Here is a 26,999-nt window from a genome sequence, read left to right as displayed (position 1 = left end):
TAAAGACTACATCTTCCAGCCTCTCTTGTAGTTAGGAACAGTCATGTGTCTGAATTCTGCCAATGAAGTGTTAGCAAAGTTCTTTAAAAAATAGCTCATGTGTGCTCTTTGCCTTGTCTTTTTCATACCTCCTTCCATCCTGCTGCTTGGACCCTTGATGCAATGGCTGGCACTGTAGCTGCCATTTTATACCATGAAGAGATTGACCACATCCCGGGATGGTGGAGCAACAATGTGGAAGGAGCCTGCATCCCTAAAAAGTTCATGAGTAGAGCCATGTTGGCAAGTCTTTGACTGCCTACCTACTTCCAGGAGGAAGAAATAAACCAAATAAATTTTTGTTTTGTTTAAGCCAGTTATTTTTTGTTTGTTTTTTGTTTGTTTGTTTTTTAAAGTGTTTTTTTTTTTTTTAAAGATTTTATTGGGGAAGGGGAACAGGACTTTATTGGGGAGCAGTGTGTACTTCCAGGACTTTTTTCCAAGTCAAGTTGTTGTCCTTTCAATCTTAGTTGTGGAGGGTGCCGTTCAGCTTCAAGTTGTTGTCCTTTCAATCTTAGTTGTGGAGGGCGCAGCTCAGCTCCAGGTCCAGTTGCCATTGCTAGTTGCAGGGGGCACAGCCCACCATCCCTTGCGGGACTGGAGGAGTTGAACTGGCAACCTTATGGTTGAGAGCCCACTGGCCCATGTGGGAATCGAACCGGCAGCCTTTGGAGTTAGGAGCATGGAGCTCTAACCACCTGAGCCACCGGGCCGGCCCTAAGCCAGTTATTTTGGATCTTTGTTATCTCTCAACTGAACAAAAGCTGCCTTTGCTATTGATTTCCACAATAAAGATTATGGATGACTCCTAAGTTTTTGGCTTGAGTCATTGGGTAGATGTTGCCATTTAAGGAGATGGTGAAGACTACGGAAAAAACAGACCTACAAAATTTGGGTATAAATCAAGAGTTTTCTTTTGGTTATATCCAAACTGAGATGTCTGTTATAGATCCAAGAGGGACTATAGACAAGCAGGCAGCTGGATATTTGAGTCTAAAGCTTGGAGGTTGGGTGCGGGTAGAAGCTGTCATAGTGGGGTTGCGACTTCTCCATGTAGAGAATCACCAGCAGCTCCCAATCTTCCAATGGGGTAGTGACCTTCCTTTTGCCGTTATAGGTAAGTTTCACTTAATACCATAGATTCTTGGAAAAAAACTGAATTTTGGTAAATCAAATTTCATTATACATGCACTGGACAAAGGTGCCATTTCAAAAAACTCCTTTTGTGAATTATTTCAGGAAGGCCAAGTTTCTTTCTGTCACTTTTTCGTCTTTTCACCCATTTAGTTTGTTCACATTTTGATAGTTTTGGGTTTTCTTCAAGCATTTCATTCTTGCATTTTCTTTCCTGAAATATAAAAGATAAATTTAAAGCCTTAACAGGAAGAAAAAAATGAGAATGTTAAAGAGAGAGTCATACAATCTAAGAAACATGAAATTATAGTATTGGAAAGGAACTTTCTGATCCAGACACCTGTCTTGAGTGAATTTCATAAGAAAGATCACAGCACATTAGAGCTGGCAGGGACTTCTGAGGTTTACTAGGATAATGTTTCCCAGGCACCACTTTATGGAATGGCCCTGGGCTTCAGGACATTTTTTCCTACTTACAAAACTTTTAATGCTGAAGGTGTTGCTTTTAACTCACCCAGATACAAATGGACAAACAGAAAATTGACTCTCCGTGGTCAAGCCACAATTGAATTTTTTAAATTAATCTCCATATAAAGATAATTTCTCTATGAGGATTGTGGGGTTTTATTAAGGATAATGAATAAAAAAGAAAAGCTTAATTTACAAATTAAGCTAAATCTACTGAGAAATATAGTATATGTGCTATAGACCGAATGGTTGTGTTCCCCCCCCATTTCATATGTTGAAACCCTAACCCCCAGAGTGATAGTATTTGAAGGCAGGGTCTTTGGGGGTGGTTAGGTCATGAGGGTGGTGCCCTCATGAAACGACTGGAGCCCTTATAAGAAGAGACAGGAGGGAACTTGCTTTACCCCCACCTTACCCCTCCGTGTAAGGGTACAGTGAGAAGGCGATTGTCTACAGCTAAGAAGTGGGCTGTCATGCCCTCGTACTCAGCCTCCAGAACTGTGAGGAATAAATGTTTGTTGTTTATGCCCCCCACCTATCTGTGGTATTTTTGTCACAGCAGCCTGAACTAACGAACGCAGTGTGCTTCCGCATATCTGTCTGTGCTGAGACACCTACACTCATATATTACCATGGAATTTCAATAAGCAATGGTCAAGATTTAGATATTTTATCATTTCAACTCTCTTTTGATGGATAAGGAAACTGAGTCCACCAAACATATATACATGTTAAATGAACAAATATATATATTTATTAGAAGAGATAGGGCCAGTGTTGAGAGGCTGGATCAGAGCATGGAGCTGGTGTTGGGGAGTTGCAGGACCTGGGCTGATGAAGGGTGGGGGTGGGGCAGGTTATTAAGGGATTGCCAAGTCACCTGCTGAGTGGGTGAGAGACAGGGCAGTTTCCAGTAATAACATAGGACTGGACACCTCAGTGTACAAAGGAAATGTAATGAGTGCTAAGAAGGGGAGAAATCAACATTTAGTCCAATAAATAATTTATACAATCTCTTGAACTGATAGATCGCTCAAAGTTAAATGCTCAATCTTTCAGATTCCACCCCACACCTGCTCCTCTATAAGACATCAATCAGCTGGGTGTCTGGAGGAGGGCTCAAGAGACATCTTGGAGGCAGGGGAAAAGGGCCTGGGTCAAGGTGTCCAAGATACCCCCAACTTTGAAGGTTCCTTAAGAGGAGTCACAGGACTCAGCATATAATTATTTTCATGGCTGTGATTTATTGCAGTTAGTGGGTACAAAGCAAAATCAGCAAAAGAGAAAGTCATATGGGGGCAAAGACTGGAGGAAACCAGGTGCAACCTTTAAGAATCTTCTCCCAGTGGAGTCACACAGGATACACTTAATTCATTTAGTAACAAGTTGTGACAACACATGTGAAATGCTGTTTATCAGGGAAGCTCCACTAAGCCCTGGAGTCCAGGGATTTTACTGGGGGGGTCAGTCGTGTCGGCACCCTTTGCCCAGCATATACCAAAACTCTGGACATCCAGAAGGAAGGCAGGTGTTCAGTGCAAACCACATTATTTGCACAAAGAGTTTTGGCACAGGGAGCCACTCTTGTTGGTTCTGGGAATGGTGAGACGCCTCCTGAAATCCAAGTTCCCAGAAGCCAGCCAAGGACTACCCTTGCAAATAGTCTCAAGTCATCTGTGTTAACTCCTTCCTGCATGGGGCCTCCCCCTGTCTTCTCTGTGTTAACATCTGTGTTAACTCCTTCGTTGCATGTGGCCACTGAATCACAATAGGTTCTGGGTTCTGTTGGAGGCCATGTATATCCCAAGCAAGCCACAGGAAGTGTGGAAAGTGGTGGCAGCCATTTAGCCAGTCAGACACATCTTTCCACCAGTGCTACCACCTTGTACGTATTGGCTGTGGCCTCACGGGCACTTCTTTCCAGGGAGGTGGGAAGGTGGTACAAGACCCTGGCATTTGAACTGCCCCTTGGCCTTCTTTTTGCTTCTCCTTCCCACAGTCCACTGAGGTGGGAATGGGGGGTGTCCCACGTCTTCAAAGCCACAACATCATATTTAAAGTAGCCTCTGGGCAACCAGGCCTGGCTATTGTTAATATATTCATGGGAGCTAAAGAAACATAGAAAGTTCTTTTCTCTCTTGGCAGATTCTGGCTTCCAATGTTACTCAAGATTCAAAGCTGACAAATGACCTTTTTTGGATCTAAGTGGGACCTTTCCTTCCATGGGGAGAGCCTGTGGCCTGTGCTTGGCACGGATGGCTGTGAAGGTGGGTGAAATTTAATAGCTCCACGTTTCATTCCAGAAATGATCATTTGCATTTGTATGATGCTTTGCAATGTAAATGTGCTTTTATGAACATTATGTGACAACAACTCAGTGACTGAGGTAAGTGTACCCATTGTACAGATAGAGAAACTGAGACTGAAAGAGGGCTAGTTAGTGGCAGAACTTAGACTTCAACTTGTCTTCTGACTTGATGTCCAGTAAACTAATTACTACATGACACTCATTGCTGGCAATAGACCTTTACTGACTTGTTTACTCTAGGGAGAGGTGTGAATGTGGTAAAAATCACCTGTTCCCATCCAGTGTGGTGTGCTGAATAATGGTCCAAAGATGTCCACATTCCACTCTATGGAACATGGCAAAAGAAACTTTATAGATGTGACACAGTTAAGGATTTTGAGGTGGGGAGATTATTTTGATTATCTAGGTGGATTTGATATAATCACAAGGGACTTGATATAATCACAAGGGATATATGACGGAGGCAGGAGGGTCAGAGTTAGAGAGTGAGAGATTGGAAAATGCTATGCTGTGGCTTTGAAGATGGAGGACAGGACCACAGGCTAAGGAACGCAGGCGGCCTCCAGGAGCCTTTTCTAAAAAGCAAGGAAACAGATTCTTCTTAGAGCCTCCAGAAGTGACGCAGCCCTGCTGACACCTTGATTTTAGCTCATTAAAACTGGTTTTGGATTTCTGACCTCCAAAGCTGTAAGATGATAAGTTTGTGTTGTTTTAAGCCACTGATTTTGTGGGAATTGTTACAGAAGCAGTAGGACACCACTAGACCCAGCATCTCTTGTACCAGAATCCATCTTGACCTCTTGGGTGGTTGCCCCTGCTCTTGGTCCTTGTAACGTGTGGGTGGGGCTGACCCCACTTCTGGCTCCAGGATAGAACGTGTGATCCAGGTCTCACCCATGAGAATACCACATTCTCTGTCCCAGTGACGGGTGAGGCATGAGCCAGTGGCCACAGTTGGGCTCATCAGAATGAAGCACTAGACTCTTGCTGGGGCTGTCGGGAAGGAGGCGTGCACTTCCCACAGTGGATGAGGAGCTGAGGAGCCTGTAGCAGGTGGCGGCCACCTGAGAATGAAGACAACACCAAGGACAGCAGAGCAGAGGGCCAGAAAGAGACATTGTCCTTCAGACACAGCTTGACGCCTTGAATCGGGTCATGCCTGAAGCCAGCTGTGCCCCTGGAAGATCCCAATTACAAGCTCCAACAAAAGTCCCATTTTGTTCATGCTAGTTGGAGTTGGACTTCTGAATCCAAATGTTCCCTTATTAATGTAGTTGCTTGGTCAGGAGACACCTAACTGGTATTGATGATTGATTTTGTTGATGTTCAACACTATTGAGCATAATCTAATACTACTCCACGGAGCCATGTTCTTGTCCAAACGGTATTGACTTACAATTAAAACCAGGGAGAAAATCTGAGTCCTCGTAGAATGTTACAGCTGAGAGTTACTACTTGAATCCTTTTATATAACAGATCCTAACTACCACTTGTGTATCGGTATATTGCTTTTCTCAGGCTTTATCTTCTGTGGCTATTGAGTCCTAGGGAAGGGGAAGGACTTGCGTTAAGCCACATGGTCAGCTGGTGGCTGAGCTGGGATCAGAACTCCCACCTCTTACTCCAAGCACTGCGCTCTCTAAAGCATGGTGCCTGGAGCTCCCTTCCATTTCCTTGGCTCTGAAAATGCACACCTTGCTGTGTGCAATTAGTTTTTGCTGCTCTGCCTCCATGGTGATCATTCTTAATTTCATTTTTGGAGCCCTAGGTTGATCATTATCATAACGAGATTATTTAACATCTTGAATATTAAAAATTTAACTCCCCAGAATAAGGTTTGTGTTCCAACGCTATTGTTGTTTACCAGTAGCCACCATTCAACCTGCTCTTTTTTGAGAAACATCACTTTGAGAGGCAAGATACCCACCCCCACCAGTGGAGGTCATATTTAAAAGGATCTTCATGTGAGTTCCTAATATTGATGGCATTGATCTGACACATCAACATGATCCAAGCTCAGATGACAATTCTCGGTTCATCCCAGAGTCAGAACAGGAAGGAATCGTGGAGGTTACTTAGTCCAGTCTTTGCATTTTTCCCCCTGTAATTTAAAGATGTCCTTTTAAAATAGACCTTAGCTTTTTAGAGCAATTTAAGATTCACAGCAAAATTGAAAGGTACAGAGGGAAAGGTACAGAGATTTCCCATATGTCCCACCCCCACCCACGTGCCTCCCCCATGGTCAACATCCCCTATCAGAGTGGGACATTTTTTACAATTGATGAGCCTATATTGACACGTCCAAATCACCCAAAGTCCAGAGTTTACATTAGGGTCCACTCTTGGTGTTGTACATTCTACGGGTTTGGACAAATGTAGGAATACACGTGTCCATCATTATGGTGTCACATGGAGTATTTTCACCGCCCTGAAAATCCTCTGTGCTCTGCCTATTCATCCTTTTCTCCCCCTTCCTCAACCCCGGGCAACCACTGATCTTTTCACTGTCGCTGTAGTTTTGCTTTTTCCAGAATGCCGCATAGTGCGTATCATAGTGTGTGTAGCTTTTTCAGATCGGCTTCTTTCACTTAGAAATATGTATTCATCCTTGCATTTTGCAGTTGGAAAAGTGAGACGTGGAATGTCAAGATGTATCAATCAGAGTTCTTGGTTTAAAAACTACTCTGCTCGTTTAAGAAGAACGTGAATATTGAGAAGGATGTGAGGTAGCTCACAGGAATTCTAGGAGGGTCAGAGAAGCGGGTATGTGCCTACTCAACAGGAAACAAGACTCTCAGAGGTTGCTCCAATGAAGACGTCGCTATTACTGCCTGTAGTAGGTTGGCTGGTAGCCTCCAAAGAGATATATCCACATCCTAATCCAGGGAAATTGTGACTGTGACCTTATTTGCGAAAAAGGTCTTTGCAGATGTGATTAAGTTAAGGATGTCAAGATGAGATCATCCTGGATTATCTGGGTGGGCCCTAAATGAAAAAGCAAATGCCTCTATAAGAGACAGAAAAGGAGAAGACACAGACACAGCAAGACCAAGTGAAGATGGAAGCAGAGATTAGAGCGGTGCAGCCACAAGCCAAGGAGCAGCGGGAGCCAACAGAAGATGGAAGAGGAAAAGCTTCTCCTGCCGGCATCTTGATTTTGGACTGCTGGTCTCCAGAACTATGAGAGAATTCATTTCTGTTGTTTTAAGCCACCAAGTTGGTAGCACTTTGTCATGGCAGCCACAGGAATGAATACACTGCCAGTGGGTACAGACTCCAAGGTTCACATGGATGAAGTTGGGACTGAATGCTGTAAACCCCTCATAGCTGCCCCAAAGAGCCACCACCCTTGCCACACAGCACACGTGTCTGATTGGCAGAGTTTAGGTCACGTGCTGCACATAGTTGCAAGGGATGCTGGGAGAGCACGTTCTGGCTTCTACCTTGAGTGGGAGCTACTCGTAATGAGGAATGCTAAAAGACGCTGGGTGGCTCTAACCATGCCAAGTGTCCTCTACAAAGTGATTTACCCCAAGTCACTATATTATTAGTGTGCTCAGGCTGCTATAACAAAATATGACAAACTGAGTAGCTTAAACAATAGACATTTATTTTCTCACAGTTCTGGAGACCAGAAGTTCAAGACTGAGGTGCTGCCAAGGTTCCTTTCTGGGAAGTCTCTCTCCTTGGCTTATAGATGACCTCCTTCTCGCTGTGTCCTCACGTGGCTTTTCCTCTGTGTGTCTGCAGAGAGCGAACTCTGCTGTCTCTTTCTCTTCTTATAAGGATATCAGTCCTATTGGATTAGGGCCCCTCCCTTATGACCTCATTTAACCTTAATTACCTCCTCAAAGGCCCCGTCTCCTTGCAGGTTGGGCTTCAACATATGAATTTTGAGGGAACACAATTTAGTTCATAACAGTCACACAGTTAGTTAGAGGTGTTCATTAGAGGCTGAGATGTGAGCCTAGGTATCCCAGCTCCTAATGGACCTCTTAGCTCCGCTCCCATCAGATTTGTGCATGCTGGGCAACAAGGTAAGAAACAAAGGTCTATGTTAGCTTATTGCCTGGCAGGAAGTGGGCATGGAAGGGGAGGAAATTGGCCAACTTTTCTTAGATATATTGTTAGCCCAGCTATAGGTTCTGCTTCTCCATCCATACCTTGTAATCTGTATGTTCAGAGTTCTTAGTTGCAAGCAACAGAATCCAACTATGATTTAGGCAGAAAGGGGATTTATTGAAAGGAAAATGAGTAACTCAGAGACGTGCTAGGAGGGCTGGTAAATAGCTAAAACATCAGCAGGAAGAAGGGAGGCCAACTGTAGTCAAAAATCACAGCATACAACCTATCCAGAGAGGCCACCGCTACCATGGACACGGGCTTTTTCAGCTGCCACCACTAAATCGGATTCTTTGCTGTCTCTGCTTCTTTGCATCAGCAGCTCCTGATTCAACATACTGCAGTGGGTGCCTCTGATTGGTCGTACTTAAGTTTGTGTAGTCGCATAACAATTCTAAAAGTATATATTATTCCCATTTTACAGACAAGGAAGCTGAGGCTTCAAGATTTATGTGACTCACCAAAGGCAAAGTTTGGTCTGCCTGTCTCAAAAGCCCACTCTCCCAGTAACAACATTCGGTGCCTTGTCCCCATTGCTGGAATTAAGGATGTGTGGACTTCCACAGGGGCTGTTCCAATTGCTTCTACCAACACTGTAAGGCTGTCTCCTTCTCACTCCATCCTTCCCAGGATCAAGGGATATGTATCGTTTAACACAAACCTTTGCCGATTTGATTGTCTAAAGTGGTGTCCTCTTGTTTTAGTTTGCTTCTCTTTAATTATTGAGGTTGATTATTTCCCCATATTCTGTTATTGAGTTATGTTTCCTTTTTGTATGTGTGAAAAATCCCATCCACTTTTTTTGTTTATGTGTCTATTGGGGTCTCGGTGGCATTATCTTAGTTGTTCATATAGCAAAGAAGCTTAACCCTTCTTCATCTTTTTACTTTCACAATGATTATTTTCACCATATTTTTATTTGCTGTTGAACGGTTCATTTTCCTTTGACACACAGGAGTTTCACATTCTAGGGACAAATATTTAACAAATATTTCTCAGGCTGCCCACAGAACACAAGGAATTGTTTCAGGGCAAAAAAAACATCTCTAACCCTGAATGCTTAGTTAATTTCTCTTTTTCGAGCCCTGCCTCGGCAGGATACTTTTGGGTCAATAGGTTTATTGTGAGCCATTTCATCTCCAAAGAGAGGGTCATAAACAACTCTAAGAGGCATGTTTTTTCACTACACCCCAGGGCAAAAAAGAGACAAAGGTGAACATTGTGCTAATCATTTAGGCTGATTTATGCAGACTCATCTTATCCTCCCATCTAAACAACTATTTGTAGGAAGAGAGGAGAGGAGGGCTGAGAGAATGCTAAAACCATGGTTTAAAAATCAACAGGATTTGACTTGTAGGAAGGAATGGCTCTGAGAGTGAGCAGTCTATGAGTGGAAAGGAGGAATAACCCAAATGACTGATGGGGAAAACTCTCCTTTAACTCCTTATTGCCCGCTGCCCAACTCCCCTGTGCTTAGATGACCTCTGCCTCCAAGCTCCTTTAAGCTTGATCTTGATAAGGTGTGATCTTGATGAGAAGTCTAGAGGAGGTGCTGTTACATGTCTATAGAACAGATCGAAGTGGTCAATACTCTGAAGCATGAGTCTTGGTGACACATAACTTTGGTTCGAATCCCACCTCCCACCAGCACCGAACAGCTGTGCAAATGTGAGCAACTCCCTTAATGTTTCTGAGGCTCAGTTTTGTCATCTGTGTAAGGAGATACTCGTGCTGTCCTTGGGTGATTGCTATGAGAATCAGTGGTGGTTTACGTAACGTGCTGAGTCTGGCATGCAGTAGGTACGCAGCAGGAGCCCATTCTAACATATAAGGAAATTAACTGGCAAATACTTGCGGGTCATCTGCTTTGCATTGAGCCTGTGGCAACAGGTTCCAACAGTCAACCTTCATGAGCTTACACAGTGTGGCCCAGGAGATCTGGCATGGCTCAACTGAATGACTACAACTGTATATAACAGTGTAGAGTGCTAAGTGATAGAGGAGGGGCTTAATTCCTGTAAGCAGGAAGAGCTTCCTATGGGCTCAAGTAATTAGGGAAACCTTCATGGAGGAAGTTGGGGCTGGAATTAGGTTTTGACGAAAGGTTTTAAGAAATATAGTCCAAATATATGGTGATGGAAAGAGAACTGACGCTGGGTGGTGAACACACAATGTGATATATATAGATGATGTATTACAGAATTGTACGCCTGAAACCTATGTAACTTTACTAACAATTGTCACCCCAATAAACTTTAATTAAAAATAAGTTTTATTAGACAGAATATTTTTTCTTCTGAAAATGAAAATAGCCATATATTTTTCCTGTTTTAAAATAATATGTGCTTTTAAAAAAATACTTAGACAATACAGTAAATCAATTTTTAAAAACAAAACTCTTTATACCCAGAAATACCTACTTTTAATACTTTGCTGTATCAAATATGTATATGTGTCTATAAATGTAATTATATTTACCCAAAAGCAAGAACATATCTACACACTGTGTGGCAACATCTTGAACTGATTTAGTCATTTTTCTTTTCAGTGGCTGTAGAGTATTCCATCACATGCAGGTGTTATAATTTTTTTGACTAATCCCTGATTGTCAGACACGGAGGTGATTTTAGCACAGCTGTGTGCACGAATGCTTCAGCTCTCTCAACAATAACTGAGCGATGTTTGTCAAGTTATTGCTGGATCACTTTCCATAAATGTAAAAATTGTATCAGTTTAGACTCACTTCCACCCTCAGTATATAAGGGTTCTCTTTTCCCTACACCATTCGGAGTACTGATAGAAAATATCATCGATATTTTATAGTCTTTGCCAGCTGCTAGGTGAAAATTATATCATTCATTTAATTTGTATTTCTAGACTGCCCTGTGTTAACCCTGTCATGTCAGACATGATGCATACACCGTCTCAGCCCTTCCCTCGTAGAGCTTAGAGACCATAAGAAAAAGGGACATTAAACAAATAATTGCTGTAAACTGTGATGAGGGCTGTTGAAATTTGCATTTCGTTGATTATCCAATCAGGTCCGTAGTGAATAAGAAGATCAAACAGGCCCATTGAGGTTTTTAGGTGATGTAACCTCATGTTTATCAATGGACCAAGGAGATGGCAGCTCTTTTTGCTTGTGTTAACTCATGGAAGGAGTAGAGAAGTGAAAAGTACAGGAGAAGAAACACGAATGAATATTTCAATAACTTACTGCTCCATGAATGTCAAAGTGCGCTGAAGAAATGCTAATGTAATAACTGAGGAGCAGCAAGAGGCTGGGGTCCTGGAAAGATGAGTCACAGGGGTGTGTGGAGGGGCAGACAGAGGCCAAAAGAGAAAAAAACAGTGAAGGTACCTGAGTCCTTGAGTGCTATGTCACCATCCTCTCTGGCGTCCTGTTCATCAAAGCAGCTTTGGCTGCCTTCTTTTATACGCGGGGAAAATAGGGCTCAGAGAGGTGAGGTGACCTGCCTCAGATCACACAGGTCCATCTGATCTGTCTGAGACCTCAGCCCGACTGGCAGTCTGGAAAGGAGAAGGGAAGGGACTCTGGCGCCATTGCCGCTGGCTAGCTGGCTTCTGGCTTTACATCCTTGGATCTGCCAACATCACTGTGGGACCCTCGGTATGCTATGTCACCTTTCTCTGCCTCAGTTTCCTCCTATGTAAGAGGATAGTGCCCCATCTGGAGGATTTTGGTCCAGGGAAATACATCGTACCTAGAGTATGGCCTGGCTTGGAGAGACATGTGTACATGGTGGCTCCCACTGTGTCTGCATTTTAGTTAAGGGCACTTGGGTGAACAGGGGGAGTGAGGTCATTTGATTGCATCTGGAGAGCTTCTGGAGCATCTGGATGGGAGTTGGCCAGGGGCCACCAGTAAAGAGATACTTGAGAGGGATGAGCAACTTAGGAAGTAGAGACAGCAGGGTGGTTGAGGCCACCTGGGGGGCAGGTGGAGTGGACATGGGGTAGAGTCCAGGTCCAACAGCCCTCTTTGCTCAGGAAGGGAGGGAGAGGGGACTCTGGGCCTCAACTGGGCAGAGGGACAAAGGCAGCATCAGAAAGTGAAACAGAATATTAGGGATATTTCTTTCCTCTTCCCTCTCCCTTATTTTCTTCCCACCCTCTCTTTCTTCCCTCTTTTTCTCTATCCATTCCATCCTTTTCTCTCTTCCTTTCTGTCTTCCCCGCTTTGTTCTAAAAAGCCTGAGAAGAAAAGCCTGCTCTCAGAGCTGTCATGAGTAACCCACTTGTGTACTTGTGGTTTACCTACCTGTAGAAAATTTGTACCCTACGATCTCCACATGCTGTGGGCAAATGTTTTTTAATTCAACTCCACAAATATTTACTGTGCTCTGGATAACTGAGTGTACTTTGTGCTGGAGGTGCCAGAGAGATGCGAATGCTCAAAGCCAGTCCTTGGAAAAGCCAGTCTGGGACCCCTGGCTGGTGCTGGCAGAAGACACGTCCCCCTTCCCCAAGGATGCTAAGGAACTCTCTGTCTGCCAGTGCCCAGGCCCACTTCTCTTTCCCTCCAAGTGTGGAAAGGGGCACGGCTGCCAGTCTTGCAAGATCCCAACAAGACAGTGCACTGAAGTCGTCATCTGCAGCAAGAGCTATCACTCAGCCTGCAGGTACTGGAGGGCTCAGTGAATATCTGTCTGTTCACTGCTCATGGCACACACAAGGTGGAATTCTGATTTTGCATCCATTTCTTCCTCTCCTATAAATTTTCTAAAATCATCAACATAAATAGTACTTCCTCCTCAACGTGATTTTCAGGGCCACATCAGGCTTTGAAAAAGACGGGCCCCAGTTTCATTTTCATGTTTAATTTGGAGCATAAGTTTCATGCCTAATGACCGACTGGGGTTCAGCCAGTTCCCACGGTAAGTATGGTGCTGATTGGCAGAAGCTCTTGAGGGGAAACAGAATTTAGAAAAAATGAGGGAAAATAAGATCTAAAAAAGGACTGGGGGTTGCAGCCAGGGAGAATGTACCCCGCACACTTTAGCACTCTGACTTCATGGCCTGGGTGTGATGTGGAGTAGTTTGTGAGTAGTTCTGGCCCATAAGTGATGAACAGGAGTGACATGTGTTTCTTCTGGGCTGGATTACTGAATTCTACCACATGTACGGCCCCTCTGCTGACCCACAGCAGACATGTGGTGGAGCCCCAGTTGCTTTAAGCCACGGAAGTTAGGGCTTGTTTGTTACTGCAGCATAACTTCACCTGTCCTGACTGTTGCATTAGGAAAACAAAAAGGTTGATTTTGTTTTTTCTTGGCAGACTTCCATTTCCTTCTCTTCAAAGTTCAAATATCAAATCTTCTCCTTTCTTTGCAGTCTTATCAGTGAACACCGTCCTTTATCTGATCAATATTTATCATGTAGCATGCATAAAATACATAACAGTTTTGTTAGGATAGGACTGCAAAGAAAGCAGTGACTCTACTTGTGCTTGAAAGTTTACAGTGTGACGTGGGAGACAAGAAATAGAACCTTTTCCCTCAGCCCCGATGTACATAGAACGATAGCATCACAGACCGTAACCCCTGACCATGACCATAGAGTTTAGAGGTGACCTAATTGAACTTCCTAGCCCAAGAAGGCATCATCTCTCCATCTCTGACTTATTTATACCTGCCAGGTGCCAGTCATCATGCACTAGAGACAGAGATGAATAAAACTCATCCTAATGGGTACAGAGACTCAACAGGAGTTTAGACCTAGTGCTCAGTGCACAGCGGAGGAACAAGGCCACTTCAGGTGAAAAAATCAGGGCAGGCTTCTTGGAAGAAGTAGTAGTTTATATGTCAGAACCTTACCCCTTATGGTATGTTTGGACTGATTCCTGATTGTGGGGATGCAAAAATGGATGCTGGGCATGGCTCCCCATCCTTCCCCACTGTGTGGGCCAAGGATTTGACATCTGACCTCTCCCTTGGACCTGTAACTTCCAAGACTGCCTTATACATGTCCAGGCCTTTGTATAGATACAGTGTGGTCTCTGCCCTGGAAGGGGAGGGACCAGGTGGATGACTTGGGAGTGAATCCCTTCCCCTGCCTGCTCTGTAAAACCAGGACATTCCAGGCAAAATGCTGCAAGTGCTCATCTAGCCATGGTCCCTGCAAGGGACCCCTGCCCTGGTTGGGGGGTGGGGTGGGGTGTGTGCAGCTCCCACTCAATCTCCTGTGGGGGAATCACTGGAGAATGACTTTGTACTGGAGCTTATTCAGCTCGGGTGCCTTTAGTAAGCAACTTGTTCACAAGTGAGTGCAGATTAAAACAGTACAAACTGGCTACATAAATATTGTGCTATAATTGATTGTCTTCTGTAATCAAAGGCAAGCCTACTGCTGACTTTGTTCCTTTTCCCTACGTTGCAACGGCTGGAGGAAAACTTTGGGGGGAAGGGAACTGAGTTTGTAGAGGTGGTTTTTGCTGCATCTATCTGTTTGCAAGTTGTGTCTCTGAGGTACTGAAAGGAGGATAAGGCCCATTACATTCAGATTCAATAAGTATTTGTCAAATGCCTGTTATGTGAGAGGCACTGAGAGACACATTATCTCATTTCATTATTAAGCTATAGTAGTAATGATTTGATAATATGGCACAAAAGTTAGTCTGTATAATAATATTTTTCCTGATATATATTATTGTTAGAATTTAAATAATGCTTTAACTTTTAAAAACATTGTGTAAAATTTATGAGGAAAATAAAAGGATATGACAGTGCTAACTCTTTGCTTACAGAAACCACAAAGGGCAGAAGAAGTAGATCTTGGAATCTGGGTAGTAGATAAGTGGTCTGTAGTAACTGAATTTCTCCAGTTAGTTACTGGGTAGGTGAGCAGGGAACCCCCACATTATTTGCCTGCATCCACTTTATTGATTGCTCAACAACCTAAATGTATGGTGTTGGACATTTTCAATCACTTCACACAATACAAGAAAGCAACACCGCCTTTCCATTTACCTTCCAATACTAAGGCCGGCTTGGTTTTTCCAGCAGTTGTATTTGGATGAGAGTGACTCGGAGGGGGCATACTCTCACATCCACCCCGCTGACACTCCTGTGCAATTTGGAGTTTGGCTTACCCTTCGGGAAGCCAACTAACCCCCTTTGCCCTGTTGAGGGGGTGGGTGTGAGAGACTCTGCATAAATCCCGGGGAAAGCTCAGCCGTCGCTTGACCCCTAAGGGTTGTGTAGATGCCCTAACCTTGACCTGAAGTCAGCCTCTTTAATTCCCTTCTGAAACGTCACTCAAGCTGGGCTGTCGTTTGAAAGAAAAAAAATGAAACAGTTCTGTTCTGAGAATCGGGAAGGGGCACTCGCTCCCTAGGGGCAAGGGGCAACTTCCCGGCCACCTTGTCACGTTCCCGGTGCCCAACACTCTCCCCGCCACTTCCCTCTTCAAACGCTCGCACGAGTGGGTGGCAGCACCGAGGCGATTTTATTCGTCTTTTTTTCCTCCGGGTTTTGTCATGGAAACGCTGACACAACCTTCAGACGGCGGCCGAGCCCGGTCGGGGACTGAGGGCTTTTGGGACCCTGCGGGAGCGCGGCGGGCACTCCGCACTCCCCGGGAAACAGCTGGACGCGACCAAGTCCCGGGTAGGGGCGGGGGGAGCGCGACGCTCCGCCCCGGCGCTCCGGTCCCTCCCTCCTCCCGGCTCTCCGCTGGCGCCCTCCCCTCGCCGGGGGCTGCGAGTTGCATTTGGTAAAACCCAGCCCCGGAATATATAGATCATTGGAGCGCAATGAAGTAGCCTTTGGAGAGGAGGGAGGGGGCTCGTCCCACAGCCACAGCGGCCAGCGCAGCGGCAGCGGCAGCGGCAGCGGCGGCGGCACCACCATCACCGCTCGCACCCCAGCCGCCCGGCCCGCGAGGAGGTAGCGGCGGCCGCGGGAGGGAGTGGAGGCGGCGGCGGAGAGGCGAGGAGGAACAGCAGGAGGAGCCGGAGCGCGCAGTCGGCGGGTCCACGCATCTCCGCACTTCCAGAGCAACTCCGGCGTCTTCCACACCCCTGCCCGGGGCTGGGGGCTCCGAGAGCCGCCGCGAAGCCAACCCGATCCTCCTTCCGAGCGCTGCCCAGCCCTGCCCTGCTCCTCCCGGGCTCCGCTCCGCGCCGCCCGCGGGGTCCCCGCTCCTGCGCCCCGGGCGCGCCTCCCGGACACCCGGGTCCCCGCAGGCAGGACAAAGCCATGAAGCCGGCGCTGCTGGAAGTGATGAGGATGAACAGAATTTGCCGGATGGTGCTGGCCACTTGCTTGGGATCCTTTATCCTGGTCATCTTCTATTTCCAAAGTATGTTGCACCCAGGTAGGGGGCGCGTTAGCGTGGTTTTGTTGGATATTTTCTTCTCTCTCGCGGTCTCGCTCGCTCGCTCGCTCTGCCTGGTTTCTGCCTCTTCCACCCTTACCTCTTCTCCCTCGGCCACCTCGAGGCTCCTTGCTGTCCGGCTCTGCCCGGGCCACCGAATCCGGATGAGGAGGAGGGAAGATGTACTCCCTCCTCTGCTTCCTCCGGCCCTAGGCCGGAGGATGGGACCAGGAGGGGCGGTAGTTTTTTTTTTTCTTCTTCTTTGTGTCTCTTGTCTGTCCGTCTGCGAGGTAGCAGGGAAAGGTAGAGGTTGTGGGAAGCTGCTGGGGGTTGGGGGTCGGTTTGAAGAGAACGAAACTCCTTTCCAGCTCTGGTTGAAGTCTGAGGATGAAAGAGGCGCCGAGAGCCCGCCGCCCTGCGCCGGGGCGTGCTGCCCCTTTCTAGTTGGGGGAGCCGGGGCGAAGGGTGAGCGCCCCGGCGAGGTAAATAATCCCTGCCGCGAGCTCGGTAGCTCCGGGCTAGGCGCCCACGTGTCCCGGGCTCGGCGCCGCGCCGAGCAGGTGTGGGGAGAGGTTGGGTGCCGGGCGCTACCCCTGCACCAGGCTTGTGAAGGGGCCTGGCGCTGGCTGTTTGCCCCCGGGGCCCGGCTTCGCATTGACCTTGCGGCTAGTGCCATTGGGCCTGCTCCCAACACTCCACCCCACCCCAGTCCCGACCCTGCGATGGGGACCCAGAGCTCCTGGGTCACGCTTTGGCCACCGCAGTTTTGGAGGAAACTTCGGTCGGGATCTGGGCTGACCTTTAGGTTGCATCCCCCATTTTTGGGTTCCGGGCACCCGGAGTCTCCCGCGCTGTGTGGGAGTTAATCCCCTTTCCCCAGCCCCCGGTGGTTTAGACACGTTCACATCTGAAATACGGACTGGGGGAGAGCCGAGGCTCACTCCTTCCGAGGGGGCGCGAAGGAAAGTTTGGGACCTGGGGAGGGCCCGGCGCCCTGGAGCGCCGCGGCTGGGGGTGCGCAGTTTGCCTCTGAAGCCCAACAGGTAGAACCTTGCGAGGAGGCTTCCGGGGTAACGTGGTCTGCTCCCCCCGCCCCGCCCCCCGCCTCAGCCATGAGCGCCCCCTCCCTCCAGCAGGCCCCAGCTAGGCCACATTGACCCCGAAATTCATTTTTTACGCCTGCGAGTTGCCTTTTTCAGTATAGTCACAGCAATAATTTGCTTTTATAATTGCAAGGAGGAGGGAGCTGGAAACATGCTTCCTTCCAGGGAAACCGGGTTGCTGTGGGTTTTTTTTTTTTTTTTTTTGACTCCCTCCTTCTCCTTTCAGTGTGTATTTAACACTTTCAGCAGACGCAGCCCCGAATTTATCTATCCTGTGTTAGGGTCGATGGCAGAAAAATAAAGCTGTTCTTTCCATCAAATAGGCAGGCTGCGAGGTTCCTTGACAGCGCGGGGACAGAATAGCCCCTCTGCCCCGCTGGAGGAGCAGTTGTTAAGGCGGCCACGCTGCCAAGGATATAGTCTGACACGACCACTTGTAACCTCAGGACATCCGAGCCAGCCTTGTAAAAGATGGCTTTTGTTTGTAGCTGGGTATTTTTAGTTTCATGTCAGCCAACTACAGCCGTGTTTGTCACCTCACCCAAGCCGGTGGTTGTGAAACTTCTAAGGGAATTTAAAAATGGACCTCACTTGCATTCCGGCAGCCAGGGGCTGGTTGCAGCGGGCAGGACCAGACAGACAGTGGTATCCTGGAGACCAGGCCAGACCCCGCCCCAGAGGGCTGGGGGACTGGGTGGTGTGCAGATACACTGGGGGCTCAAACAATTTAAACAAAGGAGTGAATGCTTTGGTCTAGACTCTAGAGATGTATGTAGGCCACTTAAAGTTTTGCCTGGACATAACATGCCAGGTAATTCTCTGCAGAAATGCCTGGAACAGGGATAAATATCAGCCTTCAGCGGGAATGCACTTCGACTTCTCTGTATCTGTTGTCCAGTGAAATACTAACGGATACTACTATTACCCATGGTGTATGAACCCTTTGCTTTTCTTTCCCTGTGTGAGGATTAGGAAGTAACTTTCTAGCCAGAGATACCAGGAAGAAACTTCCAATTTGTATTTGGCACTTTGCTAAAAGTTTCCAGCTCTAGTTAGAATATTAAGTTGACTTGAAAGTGGCATTAGCCATTTTCAATCTAGTCTTTTGGGACCAGGGACAGAATCTTTTTGTAAGGCTGTCCTGATATGGATCCTCTGTCTTTGACCCTCTGCTGTCAACCTTTTGCTTCCCTTCCTGGTCCTGTTTCCTCCCAAGAAATGGCATTTGTTTATTATTCACATCTATTTAAGTGTGCTCTCCTGATATTTTTCCCCAGTCCATAGCAAATGCTACTTTCCATACATTCTGTTGAATAGAGAACTGCAAATATTTCAGTTGAAAGTCTTCCTTATTTTGAATTACATGTAGTTCCACGAGAACTTCATGTAAATGGTATATTATATGGGACACAAAAATATGCTTTGAAATCCCTATTAAACATTTTCTTTTACCCCCATTTTTTAAAACTCCACTGTTGATGGTGGCTGATGCTAAATTTTTTCCTACATTTTGAATTTATTTAAAAGTTAGCCAATCTTTGCTTCTCCGTAGAATTTAGGGTAATAATAGCTGAATGTTTAGCCTGGCTCTGCAGTTTTAGTCTCTTCAGATCACCTGGGAGAGGCAGAAGGGACCACAGCATGGCGCAGACTGTGTTGCTAAAAATTTGGAGCCCTCTGGTTGGAGTTCTGAATATTTATATCTGAGATAGAAAAATAGTACTCCAAAGAAATGGATTCCTGGCTTCATTGGTGGCTAGAGAATAGCTGGAGTGTGTGAAGTGGGTGAGAAAGAATAAAAGGAGACAGCTGGGGGGTGGTATCTCTTTCTCTGATTCTATCTGATCTGGGGTCCATTGTCATTTGTGCTTTTCTAATTCATTGTACACTTGAGTAATGGGTCTTTAATTTGGTTGGAAGGTTCAGCAGAAGTGGGCCTTGTCAGTCAGTAAGGAAGTTTCCTTTAGATCTTTGACACTCTGAGTTAACAATTATTTGTTAAGACTGTTTTTTAGGGCGGGAACCAGGTTATCGGCCCCATTGGAATCCCTATGTTTTGCACAGTGCCTGACACATAGTGGGTTCTCAATAAAACATTCACTGGATGAATGCATGAAGTGGCTAAACTCGAGAAGACCGGCTTCTCTGGTTTTCTGGAAGCTTGTGTCAAGCCTTGCCACGCATGCCTGATCACTAAGTCTGGCTCTGTCCAGTGAGGACACTTCCCTGCCTTCCTGGCCTCTGAGATCCCCTGAGACTTGGATTCAGTTTAAATTCATGATGCACCAGACTGGGGTCTTCACCGTGGCCTGATTTTGCAGCCTCCAGGTTTGAGGCCTCTGGGGTATTGCTCAGCGTCCTGGGTCCTGGGGAAGCCTTAGCCCACGGACCTGAAGAAACCCATCCCAAGGATGGACTCCTGTGGGTGTGAATTGCTCCTGAAGTCGGTGAGGATGGGAACATATGCCTGTGGTTTCTGCACACGCTTGATGGGAACATATGCCTGTGGTTTCTGTCCCTCCTGTGAAGGTGCATATCGTACATTAAGCTGTCTGCATACCTGCCCCACAGGCGGGGCTTTGACGGAGCTGTGTCCTGCAAGTCCGAGCTGAGCGGGCCCCCAGGCTGCATTTATGCCCAGTGTGTGAAGACAGCTCCTCTGAACCTTCCTGTTGTTTTACTCGGTAGGATTGTGGTTTTGTTTGAAAGCTCCTGTTCATAGAAGGAAGCCTGCGGAGGAGAAAGCCTTTTTTCCTCAGTTCCCTTCCTTTCATTGCAAATTTTTTTTCCTTTTGCGATATGTTTACTTTCACTGTTGCCTGGGATTTCTTTGCTTTGGTTGAATGTATTGAAAGGTTATACCCTTTATTTAAAGACTTCTTGGGTTACCCCTTTGAAGTTTCTCTTGATTAGATTGAATGTAAAAGGCTTTTGTATTATAATTTTAATCTAATTATAAATATAAAATGTCCTCATTTTAGAAAATTTAGGAAGTACAGAAGAGAAACAGTCATTCCTGATTCCACCACCCAGAGGCAACTGGTACTTTTTTCTATTATAGAATACATATATATTAAAAAAATAGTTGAGATAAACACATCATCACAGTGACTAGTTATTAAACTTAGAGACAGAAAATTTAACCACAACCTTTTCAATTTTTAGACTTGCACATACCTCCACCCCCCACCTATTTGCTGGATGTCAGTCCAATTGTGGTTTTTTTTGTTGTTGTTTTTTTTTTGCCACACACATTTAATTTTAAATTTAAAAATCTTTTTGCTTATATATGAAATAACTTTGGAATCATCCAATTCGTAGGGGCTGTTCTGATGTTATCTATCTGAAATTTCCTTTGAAAAGGTGCCAGAAGGGTCTCAAATAGGAGACTTATGAATCTTGAAAACAGCATTAAATAACTGAAGAATAAGCCAGTTCCACTATGGGGTATCACCGTGTGGTTTACATGTTAGCGCCTCAGTGGGGCATTTTCATAGCTGCATTCAGATGACACAGATACACTTAGGCTGTTTCCTGTGACTGCTAGAGCCACTGTTGAGGAGTCCTCATTTCATTGCCTTTTGTGAAAAAAGTGATCAGGCACCAGAGAGCATTTGGGGGATTTCTGTGGGGCTTGGGGTGAGGGTATCCATCCTTCAGCAGAGGTGGCTTTTGTTTATAGTTATCTGGTTGAAAAGTCATTTTGTTTAGGACCAGGTCTCTTAGCACAGACATTTAAAAACAGGAGATCAAAGGTTTACAAATGCAGGTACCACCCTTTCCCTGAAAAAGGCTCTCTTGGAAGTCATTGCCAACAGGCTGCTTCAGATTCTGAGAAAAACGAAGTTGTTTCGCTTACTCATTTTTCTCTTTTTAGTTTTTCTTCTCTTGAATTTTGAGACCCCCATCTTTATATATATTTATCACAAGTAATGGGGGAGGCAGTTCTTCCAATGAGATCATTGAATAATCTGATATGTTCATCAAAAATTCCTGGAACTTGTGATTTGATGCATTTTAGACCCAATGTGACTGATCAAAACTTGAGAGCAGAGTTGCTCTTTCTCTCTTCCGCTCTGTGCCACATATTGTTGTAGGTGCTGGGGATACCACACAAACATTTACTTCTGCCCTCATGGAACTTACCTTCTAGTGGGGTAGCCAGACTTTAAATGCAGAAGTAAAATATATATGGCATGTCAGATGGTGTGAAGAGAGAAAAACAAAAGTGGGGGAGATGGAGGAGGCATGTGAGAAGCAGAGGTTGCAATTTAATAGAGGTAATTAGGGAATCGCACTGATAAGCTGACACTGGAGAGTGGAGGAAGTGAAGGAACAGCTGTGTGTCTGTCCCAGGCGGGAGGTTCCAGGCAGAGAGCCTCACAAGTCCGGTGCCTGAGGTGGGACCACGCATGGCCAGCGCTGAGTGTCAGGAGCAGACAAAGATTATGAAGTGGAGAGAGATGGTGTGGGCCTTGGTCTTGACTGGGGCTGGCATGGGAAGCCCTGGAGGGGTTTGAACAGGGGAGTGGGGTGGTGGGGCATGGGACAAGTGGAAGTGATGTAAATCCTATATCCCCTGCACCCCCCACAAGACTGTTTTCCACTCTTAAAGCAGTAACGTACAAATCAGAAGAAGAGATTTAAGGAAAATGTTAACTGAGCTTGTGTTGGGAAATTCTTCAAATGCTCAGGGTGCCATCCCTGGCATTCATGAACAAAAACCACAGTAAGTAGCCCCCGACGTACTGTGGGCGCTCACTAAAAATACAGAGATTGAAGGGATTGATAATTTGGGAGTAGAAGACCTGGGTCCTCGCGTGGGGTTCCCCCACTTCCTAACCACATGAGCTATTGTACTGTATTGATTCTAAGACACTCATTTTTTTTCTCTTCACATTTCCGTGCGTATGCCATTTGTCTGTGTGGTGACTGATGGCATCTTAGCGCTATGCTGTCCTTTGGTGGGCAGCCTTTTCCTTTCTTAGTGCAACATAAAGTAGCACCTGTGTAAACTGTGAAAGGGCCTTTTGTCCACCATGGCACACTCCAGTAATCCCGGTAAAGGCAATGAAAAAGGCACTCCTGTAAGATGCAGGCTCCAGCTGAGGGCCTGGAAGGACCAGGTTAGCCGTGATTACCTGTTTCCCAAAGGCTTGGGCAGCATGCAGGCCGTTATTAAGTCTTTTCTGCTCTGCCTGGGACATTTGCATGTATTTTTCAGAGCCTTACCCTTGCTTGCAGTTAGTATCTCTCTTTGATTAACTGATGAAGTTGGTAAGAGTTAGAAGGGAGGGCGGGCGGAGCTTGACCCTGGAAGTTCAAATAGAAATAGACAAGAGAAATTTCTAGGGGAAAGTATCACCAGTGTGGATTTTAAGTTCTTTCAAGGCTACTGAGCTCTCATGGCCGTTAGTTAGCTTGTCTCTTCACTAACCCTTTTAGAAATGTATCGTGGTTGGTTGTTTACTTGTACTTCTTCCTTCCTCTTTCAGTTCAGCAGGGGGTAGGATAGGTTCTGTCTCAGCTTGGTCCAGAGGTATTTAGGAAACTGAAGAGTCAATATAGTCTGTTCTCCTTAGCCGTAGGATGAATATGTTTGGAGAAATGTGTCTTTAGGCGATTTTGTTGTTGTATGAACATCACAGAGGGCATTTACACAAACCTAGAGGGTCTAGCCTACTGTACACCTAGGCTGTGTGGTATAGCCTATTGCTTCTGGGCTCCAGGCCTGTACAGCATGTTACTGTACTGAGTACTGTAGACGATTGTACTATAATGTGAGTATTTGTGTACTGATACATATATAACCATAGAAAAGGTACAGTAAATATATGGCGTAAAAGATAAAAATGGTACCTGTATAGGGCACTTACCATGAAAGGAGCTCACAGTACTGGCCGTTGCTCTGGGTGAGTGAGTGGTGAGTGAGTGTGAAGGCCTAAGACATACTGTACACTGTAGACTTTATAAACACTGTACACTTAGGCTACCTTACATTTATGAAACAACATGAGATTAAATTAAGCACAACAGAATGATGCAATCAAGAAACACAGGAAACACGAGATGTGACAGGCGGCTGCCAGCGTACCATGGCGTACTGCTTTACGTTTTACAGCAAACATTTTTTATACCTAGCAAGATTTGTACACTCTAAAATAATGACAAATAGTAGAGTAAATACGTAAACCAGTAACATCGTTGTTTATTATATTATCAAGTATTAGGTGCCGTACATCACTGTGTGGGCTATACTTTTCTATGACGGGCAGCACAGTACGTTTGTTTACACCAGCATCACCACAGACACGTGTGTAATGCATTGTGCTACAGTGTGAAAGTGACGACTAGGTCACTAGGCGGAACTTGTTAGCCCCGTTATAATCTTACGGGACAACGGTCATATATGTGGTCCATCGTTGACCAAAACTCCTCACACGGCGCATGACTGTGACTCTCAGAGACACCTCTTCTGCTCCTGTCCCCACCTCACCAATATGCACAGAGCCCAGAGGGCAGAGCCAGGTTGGTTTTCCAAACAGCTTCTCATGTGGTTTATTCCATTTGTCTCCCAAACCCCTTTGCTCCTAGTCTGCTAGGATTCAGTCAAGGTTCATGGAAGGCAGTAGAAAGCAATCTAGGAATTTAAAGCAGAAAGGAATTTAATGGAAGGAATCTGGTGCTAATAAGATTGGTGGGGAGGCTTGGAGGCCTAGGGCTCTCAGCTGGACCTCCAGGAATGAGTCCCAGTTAATAGTAATAAATGTAATAATTTAGAAACAGACATATATTGGCATGGCTGCCCAAAACTGACCCACCAGGGCTTCTGCTGCCTCTAAGACCATCCCTGGAACTCGAGTCCAAGAACAAACTGATGACATTCAGAAGCAGGGATCAGAAATCCTAACTCCAGACTTGGGAGGCACTGCAGCGGACACTCACTCCCCAGAAAGATGGAGAGCAGACCCTGTAATGCTGTTGCAAAACCCCCTCATGTCCCCATCGCCATGTCTGCCAGCAGCAAACAACCCAGAAGGCAGGAAGGTGGCTTCTCACTAATGTCTGCTTTCTAAATCTTGAGTAAGTGCTTTTATTTGGGGGAACCATATTCACATCCAAAACCCTGGCTTCAAGGAAGCCTGGGAAATACAGCTTTTAAATTACCAGCCTCGACAGTATAAAGAGGCCTTCCGGAAGGAGGTGGAATGGATGATAACTATCCATAGTCCTCACCACACCCTATTGATAAAGCATGTTTGAGCTGCTACCCCCAACATATTTTGTTGACAGATAATTTATACATATCACAACCATTAGCTAAATATCCAGGATAAAGATATTTTTAACTTTCTAACGAAAAGTGACTGTAAAGCCACATGTTCGTTACTTTCTGGATAATTCTATTGGCTGACTCGTTGTCAACTCTGAGTCTGCCATCCTTTCTACCTTATGATATGGCATATGAACGAGGCTCAGAGGGAAAGGAATGCCATTTTCTCGTGTTCATGTGTTGTGAGTAATATCTCCAAGCTGTGGTTTCCTGGCTGCGATTTCCTTAAGCCTCAATTCCATTTTGTGAGGATTACTTTAGGTGAAAGCAGATAATATAGTCTATAAATCTACTCCTGATTCAGTTGTAAATAGTGATCCATTGAAATGTACTCAGACTATTGAGGTGGCCACGAGGGTGCCTTTACTTATGGCTTTCCACCTCCTTAGGATACCTGAGTTTTCCTAAGTGGCACGTCACTTGATATGACAGGTTCTATGGGGGTGTTTGTATCCATTCACATTTAACATTAATTCATATTGTGAACATTCGTTAAATTTCTTTTTTTAGATTAAATAAAAGGGGAAAGCCTGATGTTTCCTTCCTAGGCCCCTTTGTGGTAGACTATCCACTAGACTTTGCAGCCCCAAGAATAGACTTGTGAATGTAACTGGCAATTATCAGACCTGCCACAATCGCCTTGGGGTAAAAGTACAGTATTAGCCTGGTGCTAGTTCTAGCACTGGGGAGTCAGAGTTTGGCTTTAGCTAAATAGTATGAGTAGGTATTTCCAATATCGCCGGACTTCAGTTCTAACGCAGGTAGATGTGCATAGAGATAAGGAAACCCGGTAATATAAGTCCTTATCAACCTCTGGCTTGAGTGATTATCATAAAAGCTTTGGGAAAAAACCCACAAAGGCAACTCAAGTGAAATGGGCTGGCGGCTGGGTTTCTGTTAGAAGCTGTTTAACTTCAAAGAATCCCAGAAGAGGGACAACACAAAGACCCCTCTAAGGTAGCGTTGTAATGTAACACTTTACCCACTTTATGTTTCTTAATGGGTGACATATTTTACTGTTCATATCATTGTATGTGGTCATTTGGCATCGTGAAAAGAGCACAGAATTTGCAGTCCGGAGTCCAGCTTTCAGGCCTTGGCTGTCCACCATATCCACTCAGCATCATTCGAGATATTTCTGTTGAATGCTTTTTAAGAGTTAGGCTCTGTTCTAGGTGCTAAAGATACAGCAGGGACCAAAACAGACAAGAAAACTGTGTCCTTATGGTACATTCGACTGGGGGAGACATCATAAACAAATGCATGCTTAAAATATAGACTATGGTGGATGGTGATAAGTGCTCCAGAGAAAAAATAAAGCACAGGAAGATGTGAAGTGCAAGTAGTGAGCAGGCTGCGATTTTAAGTAGGGTGGTTAGGGAGGGCTCCCTGAGAAGGTGGCTTTAAGGATCCAAGAAGATAAGGATCTATACATAGGAGATGAACTGATGAAATAATACAGATATTTACTGGATATTATTTACTAAAGGTCGGCATGGGTCAGGTGTTTAGTACATATTATTCTTCACAGGAATCTTACAAAGCACAAACTCTTATTATCACCTTTTTAAAATTTATTTTTGTTTATTTATTTTTATTATCACCTTTTTTAAGGGGGGAAACTGAGGCATAGAGAATGTCACTTGTCTAAAGTCACAGGGGAGAGGAATTGATGGGAACTAGAATTAAGACATAGCTCTCTGACTTAAGACCCGTTGCTCTGGATGTCCAGTAGCCGCGCCCCGCCCCCCCCCCCCCATAGTTGGACGCGTGGAGTGATGCCCTTGATTGTTTCAAGGATTGATGACATCAGTGTAGTGGGCGGGGCCACGGATGCTAGCCATCCTGCAAAGGGTGGGATCTTTCCGTCCATCAAAGAGTCGTCCTGCCCACATGCCAGGAGTGCTCCCCCTTGAGAAATACCTCACGACTCTGCACACTTGAGCAGCATCTGGCATAGTACCTGGTTACACCCCATGGTGAGGGCAAGCGCGCGGCGCATTCTAGGGGCTTAATCATTGATTGAATTGACGGACTGAGTGAAAGTCACAAACTCAGAAATTTGGTCCCCTCACGTGCCAAGTGTAGGTAGTAATGTTACCTTTCTGATGTGGCGGTGAGGATTAATTGACAAACTAGATGTGAAACTACATTG

At 45.5% G+C, this 26,999-nt stretch overlaps 1 protein-coding gene across 2 annotated transcripts in view; it reads left to right on the top strand.

The window, feature by feature from the left end:
• Positions 1-15,725: 15,725 nt before the first annotated feature.
• CHST11 (carbohydrate sulfotransferase 11) overlaps positions 15,726-26,999 on the top strand; it is a 254,595-nt gene continuing 243,321 nt past the window's right edge. The window contains exon 1 of one of the 2 annotated variants that reach the window (XM_033117592.1): positions 15,726-16,393. In XM_033117592.1, the coding sequence (XP_032973483.1) occupies positions 16,291-16,393 (103 nt within the window). In that variant the 5' untranslated portion in view covers positions 15,726-16,290. Of the gene's footprint in view, positions 16,409-26,999 lie in introns of both variants that reach the window. The other variant, XM_033117591.1, reaches the window with a different exon arrangement.

Source organism: Rhinolophus ferrumequinum, chromosome 10 (genome assembly GCF_004115265.2).
Source record: "Rhinolophus ferrumequinum isolate MPI-CBG mRhiFer1 chromosome 10, mRhiFer1_v1.p, whole genome shotgun sequence".
NCBI classification, from domain to species: Eukaryota; Metazoa; Chordata; class Mammalia; order Chiroptera; family Rhinolophidae; genus Rhinolophus; species Rhinolophus ferrumequinum.
This window is presented reverse-complemented; position numbering and strand designations above follow the sequence as displayed.